The sequence below is a fragment of the Leptidea sinapis genome, chromosome 44, assembly GCF_905404315.1.
Source record: "Leptidea sinapis chromosome 44, ilLepSina1.1, whole genome shotgun sequence".
In the NCBI taxonomy this organism is placed as follows: Eukaryota; Metazoa; Arthropoda; class Insecta; order Lepidoptera; family Pieridae; genus Leptidea; species Leptidea sinapis.
The window spans coordinates 5420535-5439875 of record NC_066308.1 but is presented as its reverse complement, the minus strand read 5'-3'; the positions used below and the strand labels follow the sequence as shown (position 1 = coordinate 5439875).

The window sequence follows — 19341 nt, the reverse complement described above, 5'->3', positions numbered from 1 at the left end:
GAGTTATGATTTATTGCTGTTTTTATTTAAATAAAAATAACGTTTATGTTTAAAATTATTTATTAATTTATAGTAAAGTGCATACAGTGAACATATTTAAGTGGGAGAGCAGTCTTCGACTGAGCATCATGAACACCGCGACTCAGCCATCCATTTCATCAAGCACTCACAGACTTCAGTCAACGTCACTGTCTCCACATTCGTTGAGACACATTGCTGCCAATTATTGTGAAACTGACATTGACAGAGACCTCTATTGGAAAATGTAACTAAATATTTTAACGACCCCTTGTCGTACTCTCTATACATAAGAAATATATACTGAGGCATACAGAAATCATGCAAGAGGGGTCTTATTCAATTTTGGGTATAACATAAGGTGTTTATATACATATATAGAATGAAATGTTAAGATAGTTTTAGCGGTCGGTTGTCTTGTGGCAATATATTAAATGGTAAATATAAGCCTGTTAGTTCTAAATTAGAAAAATATCATTGAAGCACACATCAATGTGTCGTTAAGTGCAGCTCTTAAAAATAAACATAATAATGAACACTATATTGTATTTACAATTTTGTTGAGTACATTAAAATATATGATACATTTGTATCAACGCACCCCAAGATCGTGTCGTTTGCAATTATTTACAAATTTTATGTTGTAAACTGACGACTAAACTATTTCGGTACAAGCGACTCGATCCCGAGTGACTCATTTTACTCTCTTACAAGCTATGACAGATTTTTTTATATTTTTTTAATTTTTTCTCAATTTTCATACAAGAAACCTATTATATTAGTAATCAGTTAATAGTAAATCATCAATATCCATGTAGTCTATGCACGGATATATTTCAGACCAATCAACTGTAGAATAATATTGCACAGATGTTACATTGTTCTACATTATTTTGAGTGTTGCCAGCAATTGAGATAAATCTCAAGTATATGAACCAATGAATGTTTTAATAATGCGGAATACACTAGGAAGGGTATTATTATTATACTTTTGAAATAAATAGAAGAAAACAAGAAAAATGCTTAGCTGGTTCACTAATTGAAAATCAGATGGTTCCTGCACAATATTATTCTACAATAAAACACATCGTTATGCGTGATTATAACCACACACATATCTATCTTACACATCTGAAACATTCCTTACATTAACACTATTTAATAAATTTCAATAAACACTAGCTAATGAGGATAAAAACTAACATCAAAGAACTAAGTAAATATTGAACAATTATTTTTTTAAACATGTCACAAAGTTATTTAATTAATACTTCATAAACACCGTGTTATGCGCTACACAGGGCAACGACATAACTAAATCTTGGACTGAGAGAATAAAATTGAAGACATTAATTTTAATATGCACCTTGTAAGAACCTCTTGATTAAATTAGCTGGGACACTAACCTGAGACAGTTCTATTCTTCCTACTGTGGCTTCTGTGGAAGACACCACAGATTTTTGATTGATCGGTGTAAAGATTACATAAAGTTTTATTTTCTTATATCAAGTGATGTATGTCGGCAGAGCATAGAGGTTATTCTGTCAGTAACAGACAAACATGCATGGCAGTTCACTCAATTAGCAAATAACGCTCCTTTGTCAAAGTCAATTATCACCTTGTTCCGCAATAAAAAAAACTTATTCTCTCATTCCCAGATTTCAGTGTAAAGAAATTGTAATTACAATAATAAAATATACCCTCTATGTGTGTTGTGTATATCTTAATGTGCCACATTCTATCTGATATTTCAATTTTAAAAGGCCTCCATATAAAAATACTTAGAACAATAACACATAGTACTATGACTGACATATAATATGCCTATACTTCCAAGATAACTCCATAAATAATATAAGCTCCTCTGTAAAGAGCTATTTGTTATCATTCTAATTGAAAAATTAACACTCACACAATTAGTTCACTTTGTTTTGTCACTTCACAGTGTCTGTAACACATTGGTAGATATCCATCGACCAATCATTCATCAACAATATTATTGTGCATATTTGTAAATTACTGGAACCTATTGAAAGTTTTTTTTATAAAAGATGTAAAGTCTTATTTGCACAGTATTTTCACTAGCTACCGCACCCTTCAGACCGAAACACAGTAATGTTCACACATTTCTGATTCACGGCAGAAATAGGCGCCAATTTGGTTTTCTGTCAAAATGAACACATCAATAGAATGCCACTCATCGGTCACAGCTTCGGTCTATACCAGCTGATTTTTCCTCAACTTATTATCCTTAAAAAAACTCATCAATCACAAATCTGATCAGGGTTCCGAAAGACCACCTTTGATTTGCTTATTAGACATATTATTATTTTGATATGATTATCTAAATAATGAATATGTCTTATGCCATAAATATTTCATTTTCTTCATTCATTATTTTTACCACAAATATTGCATGAATAATGTTTATCCGTGAAATGTATTCTATTATGTTTCTTCAAATAATTTCCAGTATGAATTGTGTTATGTATCTTCATATCACCAGATAGGTTGAAACTCTTACCACAAGTATATTGCATAAGGTTTTTCAGCATGATTTCTTTTAAGTTTCTTCATATTAATATCAGACAGATTGAAACTCGTTGTCACAGTTCAATTTCATACCTAATTATGACTTTTTGTTTTATTATTGAAGTAGGCGTTACTTTGCAGAAATCCATAATTATTATACAAATGATTTGAGTTTTTTTAGTGTTAATTCCGCCAATATTTGTCTTTAAACAATTCGACACGTGTTTCGCCAAGACTACACGAGACAAGTCCTGAGGATGCCTCGTGTAGAGGCGAAACACGTGTCGAATTGTTTAAAGACAAATATTGGCGGAATTAACACTAAAGAAAACTCAAATCATTTGTATACTTTTTGTTTTAACAAGCAATTGTTAGATTTGTGATATCAGTCATTACGTTGAGAATTGCACAAGAATATTGTAGTGAATCAAAATCTGTCTGAAAAAACTTTCACCAATTGACCATGTCACCAACAATGTGTAGGTCACCAAAAGTCAATAAATTATATCTCGTGATTTTTCAACCAAGTGGACAATTACAGATTAACCTTATAGAATAATAATTAAATTTATAAACCAAAAGAGATCTAACAATCTCTACATTATGTATATTTTTACCTTGGTAACAACTAAACTAAAAGCCGGTGACATGTGCAACAGGCAGAGACAGGAATTGTCCGACGGCAAACACGTCTTATATCATACTAGCAGCACGCCATGATGTCCGTTTCTATCATTCCATAGTGATATGACAAAAAATGTCAACTTGCTCGGGGAAAAAAAAAAAAAAAAGATTTTGCGAAATGTTCAAACGGCCAAGATTGCGAGCCACTAGTTCAATAAATGTTCGTCACTAGGCGGCGAGTTGACCGTGGTCGCGTGGTGGTGGTCGACCGCGGGACTTGTCGCGGGGGGGGGGGGGGGGGGGGATCAACGCCGGCAGCCCAGGCGGAGCTCGGCGCGTCGTTATCGCGCTCTTTTAGTGTTCGGTGCGCCTGCGGTTGCCGTGCGTCGTAATCTCTTTCACTGTAAATGATATAATATTTATACAATAAAGACAACAATTAAAAGAGATACACATGAAAATTATATAAATAAATGATATACAATAAAATAATGAGTTATACAAAATTTGTAGCCAAGATTTATCGCGACCGCTCGGGTTGAACAATATTTACGAACGTACATACGTCACTCAAATGGTTGGCTCAATTGGAAGAGGGCTCGGAGGGTGCCTGAGAGGTCGTGGGTTCGAGTCGCGCATCGTTCGTAAATTTTTGTTATAAATTATTTTAATCAATCCCATAAGTGTAATTACATACTGTAAATTAAAGGCGTTCACAGTATATTTCATAATTGATAATTTCCATGCCCAAATATAGGAAGACCAATAAAAAAAACCTTAAATAATTTATTTAGCTTCTAAAGCGGGGGGAGATGCTCCCACTCTTTACCCGACTGCATTCAACCCGGGCGCTATTTTAGTCCCGAGCGAATACTGAAAATTACTGTACTTCTATTGTTACTAAACTTCTTTGACTTTAGAGGACAGACAAATGGTAATAGGTTGCCCCTAGTAAAAAAATAAAAACTCCGTGTCACCTTACATAACAGTGTAGCAACAAAACAAGCCAATTAACGTGTAAATACATAGCCCCACGCACACACTTACACTACTATAGGCCGATAGGCGGCCATTATGAGAATTGTCATCGTCTGTGACAGATCAGTTTTGCGTCCCAATAAAATATTTTAAAAATGCCGTCGTGCGTTGTGAAATAGTGTAAAAACGATACTATATAAGTATTTGTCGCCATATATGATTATTTAAGGGAGAAAAAATTTTGTAACTAGTATCCCCCGTAACCGCACACACACTAGCATAACGGTGCTTCACTTGGTAATATCAATCGGAGTCCTTCTTTTGTTACTCGTCCGTGCCCCGTTGTATGATTATTTACTATACATTACTACTTTACAGAAAAAAATATTTATTCAGGCACAGAAGCTCTGGGTGTCTACCAAATAAACTGCGATATAACATCTACTATTTGCTAATTGTATAGAGCAGGGTCGTGCATACCATATAGGCAATTAGGCAGTGCCTACCTCGTTAAGAAGATACATATACATATAGCTCTAGTGTTAAAGTTGATTTAGTTTAATTTAAACTCAAAATCTAGAACAAAATACGATCGATCCTAAATACCTACGGTAGGCAGTCTCCAGATTGCATATTCGATATACAACTTCAATATTTACACGTCAAAACTAATACTGTCGGACTAAACGCAACTACGACTAGTTCAATCTTAGAGTGCCTACCTTGCTAGAAAACCTATGCACGCCCGTGGTATACAGCTACTGTTAAATATTTTATCAACACCCATAAATCCTCTATTAAATATTCTAAAATAGTTAGCTTATTGCCAACATTAAAACACCCAATGTCCTAATAAACATTACATCATCCAAACGAGTGTTGTAATGAAATTCAGTGCAACATTACAACACTTGTTTGGATGATGTAATGGTAACTTGGACTGGATTTTTAATGGTAGCAGTAAGCTGTTTCAGAATCTTTTATAGAGGATTCATATTATGGGTGTAGATAGTCTTGTATACAACTGTTGATAATTAGATATTAATATACTCATGTGATACTAGTATCAACCTATGATAATACCCCTTATTACACAAAAGTTGCATAAAAACCTAAAACTACCATTAAAATTCATGCAATTACCAGTCCTTCACTCCTGCCTTCATTGTGGCCGGTCTTTTTTGATGCTTGAAATCCGCTTTTAATAGTATTATAATCAGACTTGGATGCTTTTCGCGAAAAAGGAAGCTTTCAACAAAACTATTTTAACAGAAACCAAACCGAAATGTTGTCTTTTTCACGTTATTCAATGTAAGTCACAGGTAAGCGTACGTTACAGTATTTTAAAAACTACGTTAAAAAATTAAGGCAGTCACTGCAAAGCGGGAATTATTTCCTAAGCAAACTATTTAAAAAATGATAATTAAAACAAATATGTTTTTTTTTTCAGAATAAAAAAATTCATTTTATGTAAATCATCAACCGACTTCAAAAAACGAAGTGGTTCTCAGTTCGTAGTCGTACGAAATAAAACAACAATAACAACCGAAACTAATTAATCATATTATTTAATCAATTTATACAAAATACACATTTACGTACAAACACCTGATGCATTTACCTTCAGATATTCACTGTCACAAATTCGTCTAACACACCTTTTTCTGAAGAAATTTTATATGCAATTTTTATACCGCGATTTACTGCTAAATGACAAAGAAAATAATTGTTTTAAGCGGCATACACAATGTTTTGAAACATAAGAGTTCTGCTCTAAGCTACTTCTATCGTATCGTATCGGAAAATATTAATTTTATATAAACTTTAATATTTTCATAGTTTGTAATTACACACATAAAATTTGAGTCCTGCACAGGGAAGGCTATGTATATTAAATTTCGTAGGTCGTTAAATTGGCCAATAAATTAACGTTGATCCTACGAGACCGATATCCAACAGGTGCATAAATTAATGTTTATACTGACTTATATAATATAATTATTAAGGCACCAATGATTTATAAGGGTGCGGGCACACTGGCAACACATCGTGCTCGACGTGCACAAAACCTTGAGTCGAATCAATGGTCGAGACAACTTTATTGGTATGTATTAACTAGGGAATTAAACTAATGGTGCGTACAGATTGGTGAAACGTAACATGAAATGTATGTTATTCGTCGTATACATCGCTGCATTGTATCATGAAAGGTAACTTTGTAACAATTTCTCATAGTTTGGACGTCTTGTGGGTGCGAAATGTGCATTTCACGCGCACGAAACGAGCATTACAAGCCGCGCGGGGAGCGACCCGTGATTTATCGGGTTTTCGAACGAACACAAAGGCACGCGTTTCCGGCTGAATGGCAGAAACAGACGTACGCGGTAGGTTCGTAGTGAATGCGCGGAATTGAGAGCACTTTTCTTTATGGAAATGGAGGACAAACGAGCGTACGGGTCCACCTGGTGTTAAGTGATCACCGCCGCCCACATTCTGTTGCAACACCAGAGGAATCACAGGAGCGTTGCCGGCCTATAAGGAAGGTGTATGTGCTTTTTTATAAAGGAACCCATGCCTTATCGTCCCAGAAACACCGCACAAGTTAGCTCGTTCCACAGCTTTAGTAATGCGTACACGCTTGGAGCGAACATGCAACGAAAGATATAATGATACATTTCATGCTACGTTTCACCAGTCTGAACGCACCTTAAGATATAATAAAAGCACACATGGGCATGTATGGGCACACATTCAAAGTAGATTGAAACAACTAGGCAAGGGTTAACCGCGTAGTAATTTTTAACGTTTTGCCTCGATAGCAAGTGACAAATCTAGTAAGTTCTAGTTATATAATATATATTTTTTTTTTGTTTTCAATTTTAGCATATTGTTAATCAATAGAGTAAAATATTTTCTGGTAAAGTTTTAGCAAAAAATAAACAGTGAAGTTTGGCGAAGTTCGTTTTATCTCTCAAAATTCCGTTTATTGGGAGAAAAGCATCATTTTTAATGTTTATTTATACCGAGAATTTATTTTAATAGTACTTTAAACAATAACATAATACTCATAAATATTTAATGAAATATAGACTTAAAACAATATTTGTTTTTGAGGGTAGTCCTTTAAAACTGGCTACTAAGATTTGCATGAAGACTAACAGTAATTACTTTATAACTAGTAAAGTTGTCCGCAGGTCGAGTCCCACGTCCAACGCGTAGTGTTGCCAGTCTGTACCCGCCCTAATGTAATAACAACGGACAAATATTATTAAGATACAGCCGTGAATTTCTTCTTTAACTGACTTGCAGACGGCCGTGTCTTCACTGCAGCTTTGTTCGCGGCATCCTGGACGGATTTCACCTGATGCGTGAGGAAGAGGTAAAGGAAATTAGGCACAGGATCTGGGAGGAAATTTGTAATCTTACAGTATAAACGAGCGCGAATAACATCATCATCGTACTGCATAGCATCTCAAGAGAAACTTCAAAAAATTTAACTTAAATTATTGAAATTTATATTTAAGGAATTTTTTTTATTGAAAGTTAAAAACTTTAAACTACTACCCATTCGAAAATGAATGCCTCAGACCTGAGAAGAACGGGCGCAAGAAACTCAAAACTAGTCTTTTGTTTTTAATAGACTTCAATACAAATAAATTTATAATTGAAATAGCCTCAAGGCGGTCGCTTTTTTCCCAATCTGTGGTATCATTAAGAAAGTCATTTATGTTATAGTTAAAAACCTTTACCACATAGAGTTTTTAAACAATTCTTTTGAATTTCGTAACACATTTGTTTTGAACATTTTCTAGGATCTTGTTAAACCTTTACCACATAGAGTCTTTAAACAATTCTTTTGAATTTCGTAACACATTTGTTTTGAACATTTTCTAGGATCTTGTTAAACCTTTACCACATAGAGTCTTTAAACAATTCTTTTGAATTTCGTAACACATTTGTTTTGAACATTTTCTAGGATCTTGTTAAACCTTTACCACATAGAGTCTTTAAACAATTCTTTTGAATTTCGTAACACATTTGTTTTGAACATTTTCTAGGATCTTGTTAAACCTTTACCACATAGAGTCTTTAAACAATTCTTTTGAATTTCGTAACACATTTGTTTTGAACATTTTCTAGGATCTTGTTGTAAAAGCGTATTCATCGCCCCACAAAAGACTTATTAACTCAACTTAGCCGAGTAGTAGGCATAATAAGTTTATGTTTATTCCTGGTGTTAACACATGCTTTTTTTAACGACCTAGAAATACTGAGAAGGAAGTTTCGTTCCAGATTTCGCTGTATATGGAATAAACTAGGTTGAGAACTGCATGGTGGAAAACGCCACACATCCAGAATGGAATTGATAATTGAGTTATTAATGTGTTCCAACTTCATTGCTGGAGTTGAACAGCTCTTTAGATTATTTTGCGTGAGCAGAGTGAGTTTAGTGCAGAATAAGTGCAGGAGATTGCATATGGTTTTAGGGAACTACAGTGTTCACGGGGTACGATTGAAAGAAGTCCGAGAAGAGTATAAGTCTCCACATTAAACTATGGGATTTGCAGGACCACTATGACACAGACTTGTAGGTACTGACTTATGTCTGACTCTCAAAATCAACACTTAAACTTAAACTTAGAAGAAACAAATACCTACTGTCAAACTAGTGATAATAGATATCCTTCACGGGAAAGGATTTTTTATATGTCTCGAGTCACAATACTGTTACCGGGTGCTGTTTTCCTGAACCGATATGCTTAGATATAGCACATGTTATTAGTATTTTAGACGTCTACTCTAAGAGCTGAAAAACTATTTCGTGCAGAATAATTAAAACTTGTGGTAAAATGAATGGGTCCGATTTGATGGTTACGTTACATATTGTCATACCTCGTTTTTTAGACTTCTAGTCTAAGAGCTGAATAACTCAACAATTAAAACTTGTGGAAAAGCAAATGGGTCAGATTCAATTTAATGGTTTCGTTATTTCATACCTCGTCTTTTAGACTTCTAGTCTAAGAGCTGAATAACTCAACAATTAAAACTTGTGGAAAAGCAAATGGGTCAGATTCAATTTAATGGTTTCGTTATTTCATACCTCGTCTTTTAGACTTCTAGTCTAAGAGCTGAGTAACTATTTCGTGCAGACTAATTCAAACTTGTGGAAAAGCGAATGGATCCGATTCAATGGTTTCATACCTCGTTGGTCTGCGGCTGCGGCGCGGTCGTGCGGCGCTGCACGGACGGCGAGCGGCGGTCGGTGGCGGCGCCGCCCGCCTCGATGTGCTGCTTGCGCTGCCGCAGGATGGTCCAGTCGAACGTGTAGTCGTACTGGTAGTTCATGGTGCGGAACAGGATGCGGAACAGCTGCGCACACACGCACACACATTGATATAATTCAAATTAAAAAGTTTTACTTAAACAAAGAATGTATATCATACCTATTATGCATGTCGAGTTAGCCTATAAGTAGAGTGAACAACAAGAATTTTTAAATGTGTTCTTAGGTTTATAGACGAGCAGGACGTTCAGATGATGGTAATTGATACGCCCTGCCCATTTCAATGCAGTGCCGCTCGGGATTCTTGAAGAGCCCAAAAATTCTGAGCGGCAATACAATTGCGCTCGTCACCTTGAGTCATAAGATGTTAAGTCTCATTTTCCCAGTAATTACACTAGCTACGGCGCCCTTCAGACCGAAACACAGTAATGATTACACAATGCCGGCGTCCGTTGCAAAAGAACCTCCTACTGGTAAGGTAATATAGTTGTAAGCACGTCGGCTTCCTAATAAATAAAATAAAAAAAATACCATGTATACGTTACTATACCACAATTTACCCATGTTTAACGCGACTGTTACATCAATTAGAATAATTTCATCATGTCGAAAGACGTTCACTACTGGACAAAGGCCTCCCCCAAAGACAATTGGTCCTGTGCTACCCTCATCTAACGTGTTCCGGCGATCTAGACCAAATCATGGTCCATCTTGTGGGGGTCCTACCTATTGGTAAATTTCTAGATGTAGTGTTCTACATCTTCCGGTACGTGGTCGCCATTTTAGGACTATACTACCCCACCGGCCTTCTGATCGTCGAGCTGTTTGCCCTGCCCACTGCCACTTCAGTTTCGCAACCATCTGGACTATGCCGGTGACTGTGGTTCTCCTACGGATTTCCACATTTCTGATTCGATCTCGCAGGGAAACTCAGAGCATAGCCCTCTCCACTGCCCTCTGAGCGACAATGAGCTTCCGCAGAGTAATGTACAGTTAACAAGCCTACTGTACTGTGGTACATTATACGTTATATCGCTTACCTGTCTCAAATACATATAGTCGGGCGCCTCGTCGAAGGTGAGGCCGCGTGTGTAGTTCAGATACATCGCAAACTCTGCGGGGAAACCCTGCAGAAGATTATTACCATTATTAAAGATGAACTCGGAGCTAGAAGAACAATCCGCTTATTTGTATGTGAATATCATATATTTAACAATCTAACCTCCCATACACCCCAACAAATGATAATTTCCTAGCCATGGGAATAGATTTGTAATGATTTTAATATGACACTGACTATATTTATGATGGTACCGGGTTTATACTCAATATCGCTTGATGTCAAGCGACAATGAGGACAAGGATGTAGGGCTCGCAGTCAGAAAATACTTACTCCAGAATGTGTGGAGTAAGTAAGATGTAGTAACAGCCATTGTCAATAAACTTTGAGGTGGTTTGGTTATTATATGGACAACATGGATAAAGTAAGTGACTTACAAATGTTAGCTGATGGCTAGGTCTAATGTTTGAGTTGGACTTAGTATCCCGTAGCACGAATTAAGAGGTAAAAAATATTGTAGTTGATAGAGCTTTAGTCCACGATTATAATGATACCACTCTTATTAAAAGGTAATGCACCGTTTCCAAGAAAAAAACGAAAAAAAAATTCTAACCCAAAACGGGTAAATCACGTAAATAAAACTTTAAATGAGCGATGTCATGGCGCCGGAAGGCTAAAAACTTGCTAATAACTGTCAATTATAAATGAAAAACAGTAAATAGTCTGGGATAGAATAGACGGCATACTCAATTAAAATTTTAAGACTTAAAAGGCTAGAAACCCAGAGTTAAGAGTAAAGCCATTAAAAAAATACAATAATTATTTTTCTTGCATATCCTTTAATTCTTTTTCCGTTTTCGTATAATGTTTATACTTTATTCCGTTTCTATCTTAGATGCGGGAGTGTTCCTATGTTCTGTGTTTTATTTACTTGTTTTACCCGTTTGGAGGTAGTAATTTTTTTTTGTTATTTTCTTAAAAACTGAATTACCTTGTAATAAGATTAGGAGCACTATAATCGTGGACCAAAAGCTCTATCAACTATAATTTACAAAAAAATTGTTAGGTTAAGTTATGTTATGTTAGAACAGTTAAAACAACGAAACAAGAAGCCAGAAACGAATTCTAGGCGTTTCCTTAACCTAACAATTAACTTAACCCTTAAAACTGTCATAATTTGAGGTGCATTACCTTGTAATAAGAGTGGTAGCATTTTAATCGTGGACCAAAGCTCTATAAACTACAATATATTTTACGTCATAATTCGTGCTACGGGATACTAAGTTTTAATCTTTGATGCTAGCAGAAGCCAGAAAAACACAAATTGTTGATTTCTATCAGTGTTGTTTTGTAACCTATGACAGTGTCGATAGCGTCGGTGTTTTCACTTCAGTAAGGTTTCATTCAGGGACACTGTATAAGTTGATTTTGTTTTTAGAGTAAAATGAAGATAAACCAAGAATAACAAATGAAAATGATACAAGAAATATGAGATTAGACTATTGATGGCTTAAGTATGATTCCGGGAAATAAATCTGTACACATTAACAGCTCACATGGAAATTGGAAGTACACATATATGTTAGTTAATATAATTTATTTATATTAGAGGGGCTGACAGCCATAATATAGAATTAAATGTAAATGTTAATAAGAAAAGGCCATTTATGAGTACAAGTAAAAAATCAACTAAATATTACAATTCACTTAAGTCTAGGTATAACATTTGCGAGATTTAAAACTTATAAACTAGATTATATACAATACAATTCTATTTAGGATCTAGCCCTAAGTTACAATTAGCCACAATTCTTTTAGCTGTTTGCACCTCAGAGCAGAATAGATCAATATTATCCAAGTGTTTTAATTTTTTGAAAATATTTGAAGTGTGGTGGATAAATGCATTAGCTCTGTAATTGGAACGGCTGCGTGGGACACTGAGAAGGTTTATTTTCCGATGGTATATTAATATAAGTAGAATAATCTATATATGTATATAAAAATGAATTGCTGTTCGTTAGTCTCGCTAAAACTCGAGAACGACTGGACCGATTTGGCTAATTTTGGTCTTGAATTATTTGTGGAAGTCCAGAGAAGGTTTAAAAGGTGAATAAATATGAAAGTGTTCGGAATTAAATAAAAACAACAATTTTGTTTTTCCTTTGATGTGTCCCCCGTCGTCCGATATTTGTTTTGTATGGACATATTTTCTATGAGTTTATTGACGCACGGTTTGACAGTTCTACTGTAAAACAATTTCATTACAACAACAGGGAGCATATTTTACGAAATAATTCCTGATGTTATGAAATATTATTGACAAATTCATAAAAAAAAACAGTATTTTATTTATTATATACAGAACAACGTCTGTCGGGTCAACTAGTATGTTATATATATATATAGAAAAATATTATCATATCGTTTCCATATGATGATTCATGACGAAGTACTGTGTCATCTCGTTCCGTGGCTCTGTCGTGTCATACACAAGCTGGCAAGACTTCGAGACTAATGCATAAGCGTAACACCATCATCAATGGTGAATACACCCTGCTCCCACATGCTGTTTGTAATACTCGCGTCAAGAAGATACTGCGGCTCGTAAAGGCTGCACGGCTTGACGACGAGCTATGAGTGGTGAACACAATAGTTCAAATTTGGACGTGGTGTTACTAGGAATCATTAATCTAAATCATCACTCTTCAAATAATAATAATATTGGTTTTGTATCTCCAGCTAAAAATATGTAGATAAAGTACAGAGAGCACTATCTACCAAGACAATCTTACAATTGGGTTTCCACGGAAGACCAGCGTTGTGGATTCTTGCGAAACCACAACTACGCTGAGTTGGGGGCCCATTGAAGTCATTAGATCATAATTAGAATAGTATAACTTTAAGAACTTGAGTTGGGGGCCCATTGGCGTCATTACATCATAATTAGAATAGTATAACTTTAAGAACTTGAGTTGAGGGCCCATTGGCGTCATTAGATCATAATTAGAATAGTATAACTTTAAGAACTTGAGTTGAGGGCCCATTGGCGTCATTAGATCATAATTAGAATAGTATAACTTTAAGAACTTGAGTTGAGGGCCCATTGGCGTCATTAGATCATAATTAGAATAGTATAACTTTAAGAACTTGAGTTGAGGGCCCATTGGCGTCATTAGATCATAATTAGAATAGTATAACTTTAAGAACTTGAGTTGAGGGCCCATTGGCGTCATTAGATCATAATTAGAATAGTATAACTTTAAGAACTTGAGTTGAGGGCCCATTGGCGTCATTAGATCATAATTAGAATAGTATAACTTTATAATTAGATAAGTATAACTTTAAGAACTTGAGTTGGGGGCCCATTGGCGTCATTAGATCATAATTAGAATAGTATAACTTTAAGAACTTGAGTTGAGGGCCCATTGGCGTCATTACATCATAATTAGAATAGTATAACTTTAAGAACTGAGTTGGGGGCCCATTGGCGTCATTAGATCATAATTAGATTAGTATAACTTTAAGAACTTGAGTTGGGGGCCCATTGGCGTCATTACATCATAATTAGAATAGTATAACTTTAAGAACTTTGAGTTGAGGGCTCATAATTAGAATAGTATAACTTTAAGAACTTGAGCTGGGGGCCCATTGGCGTCATTAGATCATAATTAGAATAGTATAACTTTAAGAACTTGAGTTGGGGGCCCATTGGCGTCATTACATCATAATTAGAATAGTATAACTTTAAGAACTTGAGTTGGGGGCCCATTGGTGTCATTACATCATAATTAGAATAGTATAACTTTAAGAACTTGAGTTGGGGGCCCATTGGCGTCATTAGATCATAATTAGAATAGTATAACTTTAAGAACTTGAGTTGGGGGCCCATTGGCGTCATTAGATCATAATTAGAATAGTATAACTTTAAGAACTGAGTTGGGGGCCCATTGGCGTCATTAGATCATAATTAGATTAGTATAACTTTAAGAACTTGAGTTGGGGGCCCATTGACGTCATTACATCATAATTAGAATAGTATAACTTTAAGAACTTTGAGTTGAGGGCTCATAATTAGAATAGTATAACTTTAAGAACTTTGAGTTGAGGGCCCATTGGCGTCATTAGATCATAATTAGAATAGTATAACTTTAAGAACTTGAGTTGGGGGCCCATTGGCGTCATTACATCATAATTAGAATAGTATAACTTTAAGAACTTGAGTTGGGGGCCCATTGGCGTCATTAGATCATAATTAGAATAGTATAACTTTAAGAACTTGAGTTGGGGGCCCATTGGCGTCATTACATCATAATTTGAATAGTATAACTTTAAGAACTTGAGTTGGGGGCCCATTGGCGTCATTAGATCATAATTAGATAAGTATAACTTTAAGAACTTGAGTTGGGGGCCCATTGGCGTCAGTAGATCATAATTAGAATAGTATAACTTTAAGAACTTGAGTTGGGGGCCCATTGGCGTCATTACATCATAATTAGAATAGTATAACTTTAAGAACTTGATTTGGGGGCCCATTGGCGTCATTAGATCATAATTAGAATAGTATAACTTTAAGAACTTGAGTTGGGGGCCCATTGGCGTCATTACATCATAATTAGAATAGTATAACTTTAAGAACTTGATTTGGGGGCCCATTGGTGTCATTACATCATAATTAGAATAGTATAACTTTAAGAACTTGAGTTGGGGGCCCATTGGCGTCATTACATCATAATTAGAATAGTATAACTTTAAGAACTTGATTTGGGGGCCCATTGGCGTCATTAGATCATAATTAGATTAGTATAACATTAAGAACTAATCTGATATATAATCTGATAATACAGAATGTATAATGACGTCAATAAACATTTTGTTTTCTCTTTCAATGATAGATACTTACCTTGGTGAGAACCTCAACGGGTGTAGACATCTTCTTCTCACTGATGCGCTCATACTTCTGTTTCTTGGTGATCGCCTTCAGACCCTGCCAGGGTAGTGAACCTCTGTGAACACATCATCCATAAGTATTTAATTTATAATGTAAATGATATAATTATGTTATGTCTAATACCTGAAAAGCGGCTACACATAGGTTATCTTACTATATTCTAATAGGTTTAACCTTCATAGCGGCTAGAATGAGATTTTAATTTAGTTAAGCTTTTATAAGCCGTCAAAAAGTTTACTATATGTTTTTAGGTTTAAAGATATTTATTTTTCATTACAATTCTCAATATTCAGTCTATCTCCAGTTGTGGCCTACTTGAGATAAAATGGTAACTATCGTAGACTTTTCTGTTCCGATAAACTTATCGACAGGAACTCACCTTATCCGTACACGCTGTCTGTCAATGGGAGGACGTATAGCTTACCAGCGATAGAAGTTTATATGGAAATTGCAATTCACGCGTCCCAATATAAGGCGATAAGAATGACTTATCGGGTATATTGGGACAGCTTCAGATTATTGGCAGATAATTACTAACAGTAGAAGGTAGTAATTTATCTCTATCTGTAGATATATTAGTAGGAACAGCCGTAAGTCGCTTACAAGAGAAATAATTGATGAACAACAGTAATAGTTCGTTTTGTCGTTACGTAAATTCTATAAGGTTGCAGCACACACCTATTTAAATTAATCTTCATGATCTTCATAGTTGAGAAGTAAAACTTTATTTTTGACAATAATTAAGATGTAAAGTAAACCGCCTTTTAATACGAAACATAAAAGGTCCTCATCGGAACTGCTACATAGTACAAAAAGTGCAATATTATTAACATAATATATTTTAAAGGGCCGCCATGCTCTTGTGATTCCTTTCGGGTGTGGAATTTGGGTGGTGGTGATCGCTTAACATCAGGTGAGCGTACGCTCGTATGTCCTCTCTTCCATAAAAAAATCATTATTTTAAATTTACCAGTGGGAGCCGGCTACATTATAGGTACCACAACGTCGCCTGTTTCTGCCCTGAAGCAGTAATGTGTAAGCATTAATCGGGTTTATCAATAATCCTGAGCGGCACTGCATTGTAATGGGCAGGGCGTATCAATTACCATCAGTTGAACATCATGCTGGTCTCGCCCCTTATTGTCATAAAAAGGCATGGTATAATAATATACCCCCGCCTAAGAATACGTCATCAGTTGCGATGACTATTCTAAAACTATATTCGAGTGAAACAACGCTACAGATGTGAGCGACACGACAATAGACAATACAAATTGCGAGCACTCAGTATGAAATATATGGTGACGTAGTCTTGGGCCATCGTGGCAAGATTATTATACTATTGAATAAGGTATGGAGGGAGGTGGTCACCTGTTGAAGTACATGAGCACGTATCCCAGAGACTCCATGTCGTCACGGCGGGACTGTTCGATGCCGAGATGCGCGTTGATAGAAGCGTACCGCGCCGTGCCTGTGGAAAAAAAAACACACACAACTATCACACATATGATCCAACAATTATGGTAGACTATTGCGTACAGGGGTGTGCATACCATATAGGCAATTGGGCAGTCCCTACCTGGTTAAGAATCTAAATAATTATAGCACTAGTGTTAAAGTTGTTTTAGTTTAATTTGGTTCCGTTATTCTATAGATTCTATTCGCTTCATAAGGTACATAATAGCTTTAAGGGTAAATGTATACACTTCTATAATACAGTCCCAGCCACTGTTCAGGCATTATCTATAGATAAATTTAAATGTTTTATAAAAAATATGGCTCTGTCGTAAATCCTATTACTCCACTGCTGAATATCTAAATGATCGGACAGCCTGGGACTAGATTGATTGATTATTTTATAGCCATAGAAATGATTGTACAATATTGTATATTTTTATTGAAAAGAGCGCAAAAAAAGAATGCTGGGAGAGTTTCTTGCGCCGCTTCTACTCTCTCGGAGCGCCATTTGTTTCCGAAGCGGTAGTAGTACCTAATAGTTATTAGAAATGACATCAAAAAGAATTCTAAAGGAATCAATTTTGAGAAAATAAATGCTGTTTATAACCAAACTAAGAATGATATAAACTAAAATCTTATATCTTTAAACGAGCAATTCTTGTATATATATATATATATGTATATATAATTTGAATCTCGGAAACGGCTCCAACGATTTTAATGAAATTTAGTATACCGGAAGTTTCGTGGGCGAGAAATCGATCTAGCAAGGTTTCAATTAAAAAAAAATGTTTTATCCGTGTTTTAATGAGAAACTGCTACAATAATATTAGAATACAATGGTAAATTTCGCCACTATATACCAGACTATAATAGCTGGGCGAACCGGAAAGTAGAAGACCCCGGTTCGAGAATCAAGATATTCTATTAGTTTGTTTTTTGTTAAAATTTTGTACTTTCTTAAAAAGCCGAGCAAAGCTAGGTACTAGGTATTATGTTAACCAAATGGTCCCGAAATGATATGCGAAACACGAAATCAATATTTAGACCACAAGACCTAGCGCTGTCGAATTAAACCGCAAATAGGACTAGTTGGATGTACAATGCGAGTACCTTTGACGACCCATATAGCCGAATGGTTAGTGACCCTGACTACTAAGCTAGAGGTCCCGGGTTCGAATCCCCGGTAGGTGCAATCATTTATATGATGAATAAGGATGTTTGTTTCCGAGTCATGGATGTTTATATATTATTTTTTTTTATTTATCATATTACACATACCGATATAAAACTAGGTCATCTAAAAAAACCACAAAGGTTAACAGCTAATGCTAATAACACTTAATAATACGTCACAACTCACAACTCATGCTATAAATTAAATGAACAACAGTGAAAATATTTTAAAAGACATAAAAACGAATAAAATATATAACTTATAAATATGACTTAGCAGGTTCAAATTCTCTTAGCTGCTATAATTTTTGTAATAGACAATCTTTTAGTCTGTAATTAATGTTTTTAGTATTATATTTTGCCGCTCAATGAAGGGCAGCTCATTTAGCAAGCGAGGTATTAGGTAATCGGCAGTTCGTTCGCCGTACACGTTGCACACGTTCGAAAAGCTCCTGCTGTCTCACATCACGCCACACATCCAACTGCGTGAAGAGCAATACGGGTTCCGCGCTGAACACAGCACAACGCTTCAGCTATCCAGAGTACTGCATCTCCTCACAGCAGCCCGGAATAAAAGGGAGAGTGCTGTTGCAGTATTTCTGGATATGGAGAAGGCGTTCGACCGTGTTTGGCACCAAGGACTGACTTACAAGCTCTCCCAGACTTCAGCTCCAAGACGACTGGTAAAGATAGTCGCCAGCTTTCTTGAAGATCGCCGATTCCGAGTGCGGATCGATCACCATATAACGCAACCGCACAAGATCTGCGCGGGCGTACCACAGGTCAGTTGCCTTTCTCCCTTGTTGTACGCCCTGTATACGAACGACATCCCACTCGGAGCTTCCACCACACTGGCGCTGTTTGCAGACGACGCGGCGTACATCACCACTTCCCTCACGTCGAAACACGCCGCGTTGAAGATGCAGCGCCAGCTGGATGAACTACCAGCCTGGCTGAAAAGCTGGCGACTCTCGGCAAATGCCAGGAAAACCCAGGCCATCTGCCTATACAGGCAGTCCATAAGCCTGCGAAAGCTGAAGTTCTGCGGAGAGGACATCCCGTGGTCTTCGATGGTCAAGTACCTCGGAGTCACGATAGATCGTCGCCTCAACATGACGCAGCACGTCGAAGACACTGTGACGAAGGCCAACGTCGCCGCAGCGCTCCTCCGTCCGGTGCTCTCCTCCAGCCTCCCTCTAAAGAACAAGGTGGGGGTCTACAAGACCTACATCCGATCCCGCCTCACGTACGCAGCACCAGCAT

The 19341-nt window shown here is 36.2% G+C and overlaps 1 protein-coding gene across 3 annotated transcripts in view; it reads right to left on the bottom strand.

Annotated features, from left to right (window-relative positions):
- Positions 1-42: 42 nt before the first annotated feature.
- LOC126977280 (casein kinase I-like) overlaps positions 43-19341 on the bottom strand; it is a 34573-nt gene continuing 15274 nt past the window's right edge. For 2 of the 3 annotated variants that reach the window (XM_050826039.1, XM_050826038.1), the window contains exons 5-9: positions 16816-16915; positions 15397-15499; positions 10477-10563; positions 9355-9522; positions 5694-7513 (exon numbers count right to left, since the gene is read on the bottom strand). In XM_050826039.1, the coding sequence (XP_050681996.1) occupies positions 7421-7513; positions 9355-9522; positions 10477-10563; positions 15397-15499; positions 16816-16915 (551 nt within the window). In that variant the 3' untranslated portion in view covers positions 5694-7420. Of the gene's footprint in view, positions 3576-5693; positions 7514-9354; positions 9523-10476; positions 10564-15396; positions 15500-16815; positions 16916-19341 lie in introns of those variants that run through there. The other variant, XM_050826040.1, reaches the window with a different exon arrangement.